Source organism: Rhopalosiphum padi, chromosome 3 (genome assembly GCF_020882245.1).
Source record: "Rhopalosiphum padi isolate XX-2018 chromosome 3, ASM2088224v1, whole genome shotgun sequence".
Taxonomy (NCBI): domain Eukaryota; kingdom Metazoa; phylum Arthropoda; class Insecta; order Hemiptera; family Aphididae; genus Rhopalosiphum; species Rhopalosiphum padi.
This window is the reverse complement of record NC_083599.1, coordinates 69,664,250-69,676,627: the sequence shown is the minus strand read 5'-3', so window position 1 is coordinate 69,676,627 and position 12,378 is coordinate 69,664,250. Positions and strand designations below refer to the sequence as shown.

The 12,378-nt window shown below is 29.4% G+C and overlaps 3 protein-coding genes across 3 annotated transcripts; 1 reads left to right on the top strand and 2 right to left on the bottom strand.

Moving 5' to 3' along the window:
- Positions 1-209: 209 nt before the first annotated feature.
- On the bottom strand, positions 210-749 carry LOC132925541 (insulin-like growth factor I). The gene is made up of 2 exons (XM_060989931.1): positions 578-749; positions 210-334 (listed from the first exon to the last, which is right to left on the bottom strand). Exons 1-2 carry the CDS (start codon positions 747-749, stop codon positions 210-212), a joined length of 297 nt encoding a protein of 98 aa, XP_060845914.1.
- A 3,520-nt stretch (positions 750-4,269) lies between these two features.
- LOC132925540 (uncharacterized) lies at positions 4,270-6,800 on the top strand. The gene is made up of 4 exons (XM_060989929.1): positions 4,270-4,808; positions 5,121-5,284; positions 5,478-6,002; positions 6,316-6,800. Exons 1-4 carry the CDS (start codon positions 4,270-4,272, stop codon positions 6,798-6,800), a joined length of 1,713 nt encoding a protein of 570 aa, XP_060845912.1.
- Positions 6,801-7,557: 757 nt separating this feature from the next.
- Positions 7,558-9,618, bottom strand: LOC132925539 (piggyBac transposable element-derived protein 3-like). The gene is made up of 2 exons (XM_060989928.1): positions 9,141-9,618; positions 7,558-8,963 (listed from the first exon to the last, which is right to left on the bottom strand). Exons 1-2 carry the CDS (start codon positions 9,616-9,618, stop codon positions 7,558-7,560), a joined length of 1,884 nt encoding a protein of 627 aa, XP_060845911.1.
- Positions 9,619-12,378: the final 2,760 nt, after the last annotated feature.

The window sequence follows — 12,378 nt, the reverse complement described above, 5'->3', positions numbered from 1 at the left end:
TCAAATTAAATTTTTTCTTCCCTTATTTTTTTCTGAGAAAAGAATGAAGTTTAAAATTCAGGAAATTCACTATTTTTCAAATATTTTTATTTATTGTTATTGTTATTTTTTTAACAATCTTGTGACATAAATATAAACAATTTTGACATTTTAAAATTTAATTTCTTAACGTTAATTATTTAATATTAATATCTACTATTGATTTTTACTTATTGTTGATTTGGTGCACAATACTCCTTTAATATTCGCCGGGTGCATGGATTATAACAGCACTCCTCTGTTATAAGTGGTATGCCCATTTTTCGACGATGTACTATTGATTGAGACACACCGACTAAAAACGAAAAAAGATGAAGGTAAATGTAAAATTTAAATCATAGAGATTTACACTTTTAAACTAAGTCTTGTTTACAGTTGCATACATAATTATTTCGGAAAATACAATTTCATTTCTATTATAAATTTATTATAATAAGACGTTTAAAACATTTAAGCACGGTCCGCAAATTATATTTAGTTGGATATAATATCTACAAACAAAGCTTAGACTAACTCTACAAAGGCACATTCGACTAACCCGGTAACTCATTGTATTTTCCTTGACATATCGCTTCCAACTCATCTGCCAATTCTGATCCGCAATGGGTGTTTAAGTCGTCCCAGAACGGATCATGTTTGAGTCGTTCACCTAATGATTTTGCGTTTATTAAATGTATAGCAACTATGCATATTAAAATAAAAGTCTTCATCATTATTCTGAAATACACACAATTATATAAAGTTAAATAGAATTACAAATAAACCGAGACATTCAATAATCGATACATTAATATTAAACATAATAATTTTTGTAAATAATGAAAAGGAGATAAACCAGTAAGTACGGGAGCAGGAGACACAATGACAAGAGAAGCAATTCGAAAGTATAAGTTTGGATAATTGGTTAGGTTAGGTAATAAACTTAATAATTTAAATCAACTCGTTCATTATACAAAATGTATTAACTTCATAAGTTCAATAGAAAGATATCATTGAATATCTATTTAAAAAAATATATTACCTTTTAGGTGTATTTTCGTAAAACAGAAGAAATTGATCTAACAACGACGAATATATTTTTAAAAATGATTATTATTTGTAAATATTAGTAGATATTGTAATATAATGCAGGAATAGGAATACTTATTGAATATAAAAATAATTTCCTGTAATAATAGAAATAAAGTTTTTTTTAAATATTCCAATTTCGTGGTGCACACAAATATAAAATAATCAAACGTGAAAAAAAGACAGTCAGTAACCTGTTTACGAAAACATAATGAGGGGCTGAAGAAATGGGAAATTGTGTACAGGTATATTGCATCCAACCGACTGTCTCCCCCGCCACAAACATCGAACAAACAGTGTTTACCAATCCACAATTATACCAATAAAGTCGCTCTGCTGTATAGTAACACGATCTACATAGCCTCTCACTATACGTGTATAAAATAATCTGCGATTTTGTAAACATTTTAAATTCAATCATCCGTGAACAATATTTAAGATATTATACTATCTATATTTTTTTGCTATTAAAGAAAACTTTGGAGGAACTACCTTAGTTATTTTTTTGATTTTGTTAAATTATTTTTTTTAGTCATCGAAAATCTATTTTCATGTTCCCGTGCACTCTGGATTTGTGACCGACACATTAAATAATGGGGTAGTGGTGGTACAATATTTTATATAGATAATATCGCCATCGTGGGTTTGGAATTTCTTTTGTACACAACAAAATGAGCTCAGGCTACGTTAGATATACAGGATGTTCAATATGTTTGGAGATCGGTATTAGACTAGTTGGAATTGGAACTGATAAACGATAATATTATGATATAATTATTGAAGTTATTATTTACGTTATAAATTTACAGTGGTGGTGTTGTCTGTTATTGCTCTAAAACCTAAGCAAGAATTAAAATATGCATACCAAGTCTCCAAACATTTTGAACACCTGGTATATTACATATATACATGTACATATATATATATGTGTGTGTGTGTGTGTGTGTGTGTGTGTTGGTATTAGCGAAGGGTTGTTGCATTCAATTGTGGGTGTAACTGTATCATTTTGACTGTTCTTTGTTCAACTTATATTGTAAATACATAATTATATATACAGTAGAGTTCTGATAATGAAATATTGAAAAATATTATTTCTCCTTTTAAACGTGTTCGGTTTTAGATGATAACAAATAATATATTGATTACACTCAGAAAATATTGATAATGATTAATTAATGAATAATTTATTAGGTAGTTATCAACCAAGGTTTTTCAAATTACTATAATATAGAATTGTAAATTAAATTTATTAACTGTAGATATAACTGCTTAAAATATGGTATATTGACATATTGGTATTAATCGTATTATATTATCGGTTATCAGCTAGGGATCGGAACTTATTGCTCTTAAAAAGTAGGTACTAAATATGCATTAACTTATGCACTTAAAAAAGTACAAATGCTTACAGTAAGTCCTCGTTTAACGTCCAAACATGACGTTAATCAAAACAACGTTAATTGAAACACTTATAATGGATTTCTCACAATAAATAACAATGTATATATTATATTTATTATAATTGCACGATTTAATTTGTTTGTATTAAAGTATATTAAATTACATATTAATCATATTATACTAATAAAAATTAACAAAAACTTATAACCAAATTTACGTACGTATTTACAATTTATTCCTTAAATTTGGTGTAAGACAATAATGATTAGCAATGTCCACCGCTCGCTCGCCGGATTCAAAATGTGTTTATAATTTCTATTTTTGTAAAAAGATCAAAGAGGTATAAATTTCCGATTTTTTTAAAAATATTTTCGACCATAGGAGGTGAACCAGGGCGTTTTGTTGTCATATTAATTATTATAAATTGACGAATACGTAACAGTAAAATAATTCGTAATTGTAGTATTATGTCGATAGCAAAAATGTCGAACAACAATCAATAAAATAAAAAACGATTACGGAGTACCATATTACCTAAAATAAATAAAAATAGTACCTACGTATTGGTAGGTATCTATGTCAATCAAAACGATAACAGTATTATCTTAAAAGTCGACGAAATTAAATTACTAATCTAAGCTAATAGGTTAATGTCATTACCTATAATACTCAGGGCCGTGCCTAGGGGGGTGCAAGAGGTGCGTGTGCACCGGGCGCCATTGACCACCGGGGCGCCAAATGCATTTTTATAATCTAAGTAATATTACTAAAATACTCAATATTAATTCATATTTTTTTTTCTCGTCGAACACCACTATCTCGACATAATTAGCATTGCCTTGATTTCCTACCGGTTGACAAATATAGTGTTTTTATTTTTAGCGTTAGTATTTATTTTTTCCCCGAAATGACGATGTCGCTGATCGCCGTCGCACGTCGTCGATAACAACTATATTATTATTATTGTTACTTGATAAAATTAATTTAATAACATAGACTGCGACATATAACAACGACTGTTGAGTGTTCACGTCATACTGTCATAGTGCATATTTTTCATTAGGAATCAATTATTCATTAAAGCCTCAAAGGTAAGTTACTTTTCGTTTAATTGAACAAATAAAAATTTGTAAATAAATGACACCGGTTTAGTATGATACTCAATAGGTGTCCATGATATTGAATTATTTGATATAATTTTACTTAGGTATGACTAAAACCAATTTTGCTTTTTAACTGTTATAATTTTTACAATGAAATCACTCAAAACAACAAATTTTATAGATACTCATATTCATATACAGTTATAATTGTATAACATATTTATTCAGATAATAATAATAATAATCAGATATCTAATAACATGCTGTTTTAGTTATAAGTTTTATTTAGTTTTAGTTCAAAATAGTATTGAAATTAAATTTAGTTTCATATTGAACCAAAAAAAAGCAAATGTTTTTAGTTATAACTACAAAATTAAAACTTAAGTAAGTATTGTGGTATTTTTTTTTTTGCGTGTAGGTATTAATTGAATTATTATAATTTGTAAATTTTGACGCGTCACCTGACCGCCGTCCGCAGTATTTATCAGTATTAATCTTAAAAGAGTAATTCATTTTTAAGAATTGCTTTAAATAAAAATATTTTATTAAAAGCAAAATTTAAAATGTGTTAATTATTATACATACACCCCTACTCACCTAGATACTAAGTTTGATAGATTTATAAAAACAATGAACAATTAATTTATTTTAGACTAAAATGGGCCCCCCGAAAAAATCTGGTGCCATGAATAACAAAATTCGAAAACGAAAATTGGAGGATAATGATAAGTTGTCTAAGCAAATGAAATTATTTTTGTCGAAATCATTAGAAGGTAATACTAGTAGAACGGAATTATCCAATGATTTACCACTTATTAACTCTCTACACCCTGAAGACTCTCAGGCTCAGGAAGATCATGTAGACTTTTCCATTAATGTAGGAAATGATTTGTCTAAACAGACATCAACAAATAAAGATAATGTTTCGGTCGTTTCGGATTTCATAAATTCAATACCCTCCACTTCCTCGGATAATAATTCGGAAAATATTGTGCAAAAACCATTACATTTCAATGATCCGTCTTCTCGGCCTTACATCAATGATAAAATTAGAACACTTCTAATAGAACACGGACCAGAACAAGGTAAAAATTCAGATTTTTCCTATTCAGAAAATTTTGAGCAAAGAAAATTTTCAGCAGATTGGTTTTTTAAAACACTCCCAAATGGAGATAAAATTGAACGAAATTGGTTAATGTATAGTGATGTTACTAAATCCATTTATTGTTTTCACTGTATGCTATTTCCTTCACAAAAAATGAGTAGGGCATTTATTACAGACCCTAAAACCGGATTTAATGATTGGAGAAAACTTAGTCCGAGAATTCCTGACCACGAAAATACATTTGATCATAAATCTAATGTCTTTACATGGAAAAGTTTTGAAAAACGTTTAAGAGAAGGGAGAACAATTGATAAAGAATTACAAAAAGAAATTTTAAATGAAAAAGAAAGGTGGAAACAAATTTTAAAAATTATCCTTGATTGTGTTAATAATTTGGCTCTTAGAGGTTCCAGTAATGATATTACTAAGTCTAATTGTGGCATTTTTTTAAACTTGATTGAACTTATAAGTAGTTACAACCCTATTATTGCGCAACATTTATCAAATTCCAATAGAAGAACTACTTATTTATCTAACAAAGTTCAAAATGAGTTCATTTGCTTACTTGGTAATTCTGTCAGAGAAAAAATAATTTCTAATATCAAAGAAGCTAAATATTATTCTATAATTTTTGATTCAACGCCCGACATTTCACATAAAGAACAAATGACCCAAATTGTTCGTTATGTAGTTGAATCCAATGATAAATATACAATTGAGGAAAGTTTTATCGATTTTATAACTACAACTAAAAAAAACAGGCCAAGGGTTAGCTGAAGAAATTTTAAAAAAACTTTCCGAAGATGGATTAGAATTTAAAAATTGTCGTGGTCAAGGTTATGACAATGGTGCCAACATGGCTGGAAAAATTAAAGGTGTCCAATCTCGATTACAGGAAATAAATAAACATGCACAATTTTGTCCTTGTACTGCGCATAGTCTAAATTTGGTTGGAGCCCATGCATCTCGAGTTTCAGTCAGAATGGTAACTTTTTTCGGAACAGTACAAAGCATATTTAATTTTTTTTCTAGTTCGACTGCTCGTTGGAACATAGTATCTCAGTTTTTAAAATGTACATTAAAATCTCATAGTGATACACGTTGGGAATCGAAGTATAATGCTGTACATTCATTACTTACTCAGTTGAAATATGTTATACAAGCATTACAACACATATCTGAAAATTCAGAATTTGGGGATGGAGTCTCCGGTGCTCAAAGTCTACTTGGTTTGATTAATGTTGAGTTTGTTTATCTTTTGGTTATGTGGCTCAATTTTAAATCAAGTATATAGAGTTAATATTACCTTGCAAAAATCAAATATTTCTATTTCTAATGCATCCAAAATTGTGATGGGCTTAAAAAATGCTTTGGAAGAAATGCGAAATGAGGGATCAGAAATTATTAATCTTTTAGCAAATAATGTATGTAATGAAGCTGAAATTTCAACAATATTTAAATCTAAAAGGCCAAAAAAAATTAAGAAAATGAGTGGTGAACAAGCATCTGATTCGACATTTACTATACAACAGGAACTTAAATTGGAGTACAACCAAGTTATGGACACTTAAATTTCACAAATATCTTGGCGTTTTGAAGCATTGTCGAACATTACTAATGATTTTGAATTTCTTTCTGGGTTCCATCTTAATACGTTGTCGATTGAAGATCTTAAAAAACACGCTGCTGATCTAGTTTTAAAATATAGTTCAGACCTGAATAGTGAATTACTAAATGAAATTGAATGTTTTAAGTATCAAGGTGAAGCAATTATACCTAATTTAAAAATGGCAACTTATTTAGACATATTAAATGGCATAAAAACATATGAACTAAGCTCAGTGTATCCAAATTTAGTTATCGCTTATAGACTATTACTTACTTTTCCTGTAACTGTTGCATCTGGGGAAAGATCATTCAGTAAACTTAAACTAATTAAAACATATCTCCGTTCAACCATGACTCAAGAAAGATTATCGAATCTTGCTATACTGTCAATAGAAAATAAAATTACACAAACTATCAATTTCGATGATGTTATTGAAAACTTCGCATCGATCAAATCTCGAAAAATAAGTTTATAAAATCAAGTCAAGTACTTATTATATTTTAAGAATTAACCTCTTCATGCACGACTTTTTAGATTTTCAAAAAAAAAATCTCCTATATAGAATTTGGGCCATAAATAATGAGAAAAATAGTTAAAAAAATCTAGGACCAACCCTTATGTCGTGAAGATAGATTACAACCCCGTTATCATATGATACCTCTGTGCATATTTGGAACAACTTTTTTTTTAAATGCATTTTTATAATTAATACATTTTAAATTTTGACAAATTAAAATTATTAAGTACACATTAACTATATACTTAAGTTAAATATATTGGGTAGGAGGGGGACATTCCCCCTAGAATATCTAGGATATCTACAACTTGAATAACTATAAAGATGTTTGTATATTTAATGTAATCCAAACATAAAATAATAACAATTTGTATGAAATAAAAACAATATTTTCACAGCTTTTGAACATACCCTGTATAAAATAAAAATTAAATCTTTCACAGCTTGTGATTATAAATAGATTAAGAATAATAGTAATACAATTAATATATGCATAAAATAAAAAATATGTTACTAACAAAATAAAAATAAATGAAAAACTTCTTTCATACTCTGTATAAAATTAAAATAATAACTTGTAATATTTCTTATGAAGATAATATAATAATAAAAATAGTAAACAATAACTAAATTGCACAAAATAAACATAACAATACTAAATGTTACCCAACAAATATCAAAACAAAGTAAAAAAAAAAATATTATAGGTCATTCTTTATTTTCTATGGAAGTCTTCCATGCACTCTGGACAAACTGGAGTATCACATTTTTTACAAATATATCTAGTTCTTGATTTGCAATATAAATTATGACACTTAGAAGCTTGAGCTTTTGTCGTTTTACCAGGATAATGTTCCTTACCATCATATCTTATTTCTGAAACTACAATGGAAACATTTTTTTTTTTTTTTTTTGGTGGATCAGATTGTAAGGAAGGCCTGCCTCTTTTTGGTGTATCACATTTTCCTATTTGGAGCATGGTCCAAACAATTGATGCTTTAAACTGAAGAAGTGGTATATTTTGACAATTTTCTTTGTATATTATCCATGAGTTAATTATACTAATATTCAAAAAATGAAAAAAAATCCTCAAGTACCATTTTTTGTTCTTGAATCCATGAGGGTAATGAGCAATCATTCTATCCATGAGGTCCACACCCCCCATGAATTTATTGTACTCCTGTATAGCAAATGGACGAGTGACTTCAATTTTTTTCTTTTCCTTCCTATCATAACGTGAAGTTATATCTTCAGGACTAGCCCCAGCATATGTCGATATAGTATGTACTAGTTTAGTATCTTTCCATCGTACAACAGTCAGATTGTCATCAGATGTGGCTATTGAACAGTTACCTCTTTCTAACAATTTATCTTTGACTAGGTAATTTTCAATTCCAGTTACTCTATTCAATCTTAAAGTACCAAGGACAGGTATGTTTAGAGACTTTAATTTTCTTAATAGTGGAACAGTAGTAAACAAGTTATCCATAAAAAGTTTATGGTTTTCACCATGTATTGAATGACACAATTTCAAAACTGTATCACCTATTGGACCAAAAAGTGATTTTTTGTCTTTCGAGGCACCTTGATATAGCTCAAAACAATGTACATATCCATTGGTTCCGGCTTGAACCCAAATTTTAAATCCCCATTTTTTAGGCTTTGATTTTAAGTATTGTTTTAATGAACTCCTACCCTTAAAAGGAACCATCATTTCATCAATGGCTATATTTTGACTAGTTGATATAGCTGAATGAAAAGAATTGTGTAAAATGTCTAAAACAGGTCTAATTTTCCAAAATTTATCAGTTACTACTTGAGGTTTTTCATAATTGTCTACAAAATGAATAAACCTTTTAATTTCGGCAAACCGGTTACAAGTCATAGCATCAGCAATAAGGTTCATTCTCAACCCCTCTTGAGAAGACCAATACATTCTTACATTTGGGTATTTTATATATGTCATTGCTATGTTGATTGCAAAAAACACTTTCAATTCTTTTATAGATAAGTTGAAATTTTCTTTTCCATTTTGAACAGCATATTTTATTGTTTCAGTTCTTATTTTTTCAAAAAGAGATTCAGTGAATAATTGTATAAAAACAGAATAAGGAGTAGTTTCTTTTACATTTATATTAATTAATTTATTGCCAGTAAAAGTAGGTATGGAGTTTGTATGATTATTATCCCTACCAGGAAACCATTTTGTCTGTTTTGTATTTTTTTTCTTGACAGGTAAACAATTATGTTTATTATTGTTAATTTTTAGTAAAGTAGATTTTTTAAACTTAGTTTTACTTTTAGAATCGGTTGATGGAGTTTTTATTTTTTTATTTGTTAGTGACTGAGTGGCTATAGGATTTAGAATTTGGTTAGATGTTTGTGTGGGTGAGACTAAATTGTTTTGAGTAGCAACATCAGATTTTGGTATAGTTTGTTTGCTAACATTACTATCTGTTTGTGTTTGGAGTATTATGTTATTAAAAAAACTATCAAAATCATGTACATCATTTTCGTCGATTATTACAAAGCCATCAGGCTCATTAGATGGATTATTATTTTCAAACCTTATATCATTGTCCATATCCCCTAAGAAGTTAATATATTGAGGCAATAAATTTAATTTTTCAATATTATCTTCCTGGTCATCATTTATGTTTTTATTATTCTCAGCATCACTATCATCGTCTTCACTATCACAAAAGCTGACTTCTGAGTCACTTGGTATTTCAAAGTCCAAGAATAACTCAATTTCATCGTCTTTCAACTTCTCCATTTATTATTACTAAAATAAAAACAAATGTAATATTACCTAGGTAATAGTTTTTGTTAGTATAGTTGTAGGTACCAATTATGCACAGTTGTATCAAATGATACCGAGTATATTACCTAACAATAATAGATGTTAACGATCAAAATTGACTCTTACATGTACTTTTACGTGTACCTTATACAAAAACAAACCTAAAAAATATTTTTTGATGTAGCTAAAATATTTTAACGATGAGATATAACAACAGTTTTGTCGGTATATTTTGCGTATTATCAATACAGGAGGTTATCACACATGTGACTAAAAATTCTCATATAGTATGAACATAGGAACGAATATTATGAGACGGTTGTTATCAAGTGTATCATATGATATCTTTATGCACAAATGGATCAAAAATATTTAACAGCTGCTTTATAAGCGGTTTAAATTAGTTGCGGTATCATATGATACCTACATGCACGAAGAGGTTAAGATAATATACATTTTTAATACTTGTGACCTAAATAAAAATAATTAACTCAGTGATGCGATTTTTTATTTTGATTAACATATTAACTTAAATACTGTTTACTTCAAACATTATCACCTATTTTAATAACATGTTTATACTATTTCATACTTTTAAGTTATAACTATTATATTATATATACAGATTTGGTGAATTTCTGAGTTCAAATAAAATGTATAATAATTATTAATACTATTGCATTTGTCAATATTATTCACAAAATATATTCAAAAAAGGCTCTCTCCCTGATAACGTATCATCTTTAGATGTGTTTTTTTTTTTTATTGATCACAAAAATAACATCGACAACAAAGGCCATTAGTTACAAATAAGGTTATTATACTAGTAAAGTGCTAATAATTATAATTTTTTTATATAAGATTGAAAAGTTTGTTTTGTTTCTTAGATGTGTTTGTACAATGTACATGTCGACAAAAATGTTTAATGTGAAAAATAAGGTAAATCTGACGATTCTATCTCCGGCCCTTCCCTAATGTTTTTACAAGTATAAAAATATTTGGTAGAGGGGGTGGGGGCGCTAGAAATAATTCTTCGCACCGGGCGCTGATTATGCTAGGCACGGCACTGATAATACTTACTCATTAAATTAATCATTATCTCGTATATCGCCGATTATCTTCTTTAAAAACCTTACGATTAAGCTTATATATATCTGGATTTTACTCGAGTGAATGCTACGAAAACATTTAATACGTACCTTGATATTCGATACTAACTGAGTATACGCTTACGCGGTATAAAATAAAAGTACTACGATTGTAAAGTATATAACGTACAGCAGTTTGGCAGACACGTGAACGCGATATTGGTAAGTAGGTACTTAAAATTGTAACTATTGCAATTATTAGCAAACGGACCAGTGGCTACGACTTCGCGGCGGTCTATCTGTGGTAATCACTATTCAGTATTCAGTCAACAGTAAACAGAGAAACAGTCAACATCCATCATAACTTCGAGAGTTCGACGACAATATTCTACAAAATAGTGTGATATTTTAAAAAGTTTTTGTTTCATTTTCATTATTCAAATTCAAATTAGTTTTAATTTAAGTGATGATATATATTAGGCATTGGGTAAAGTTTATTGCTACCAATTATACAATTTTAAAGAATAACTTATTTTACAATAACAAAGACTGTTTGAACACCGATTCTCTTGGCGCGTTTCAGCCGGGTCAAAGGCCATTACAACACGAGTGACAGTCCGGTCATACACTTGTCTATTTCCCTCCCGAGTGGTCAAGCTGTGATCGCCGCGAACTTGTCGCCGCCGTCTCGGTCGACGCGTGAACTTGCGCCATCTTCACACCTTTTTCTGACTTCCGTCAAACCGGTCGACCTGTGTGTGGCCACGGTAGGCGTTACGCACCGTTCCCGTGTGCCCATGTTCTTATGTCAGGTGACACCTGAAAGTCACGTGTTTTTTCACACCCGCTAAGTTCGCGTTCTTAGTCATCAATATTAACTTTTATTTATTATTGCTGCGTCTTGTGCGAACCGATATAATCGTGAGTTATTTGTCATATTCGGACATTCAACATGTGATCGCGTTTTTTTTTTATACATTTATCGGCCAAGTACCATCTTCGGTTGTTGCATTATATATACGGTAACCGCTGCGACCGTATTTTCTATATATATATTTATTATAATATTATATTATTGCTACGTCGTCAAATTAATCCGAGCATTTCATCATACCAAGGAAGATTGCCAACTCGGACCAGGGAAGTTGGATCGACACCACTACTGCAGGATATCAGGTCTATTTTTTTATTGTATTATACCCTTTTTGCCTTAAAGGTAAATTCATTATTTATGTTATAATTTATATGTTATTATTATTTTGGGGCCCCGTGTTGTTATAATATTATATTTGTAATACTTTTCGACAGTGTCGTATTATTATATATATTGAGAATTTACTATTGATTTATTGTCATAATAATTTATTATTATATTTTGGTAACCTAATCAAAGTCCACGCGAGTCGCGGCAAACAACTAACCATACGCGTAAGATTTGTCGCGCGACCAAACAAGACAGATATTTTACGTCAATCCCAGTCCTATTTAATTTTTATATCAACTACCTATTTACCGATTTATCAACATCAAAATATTGTCCTACATTCTTCACGATCCAAAATGTTCTGTGGCCTAGTCACTTTCAATATAGTTTATTCTAATGTCTAAATACGCTTCTATTTACAAAATTTAAATAGATATGACA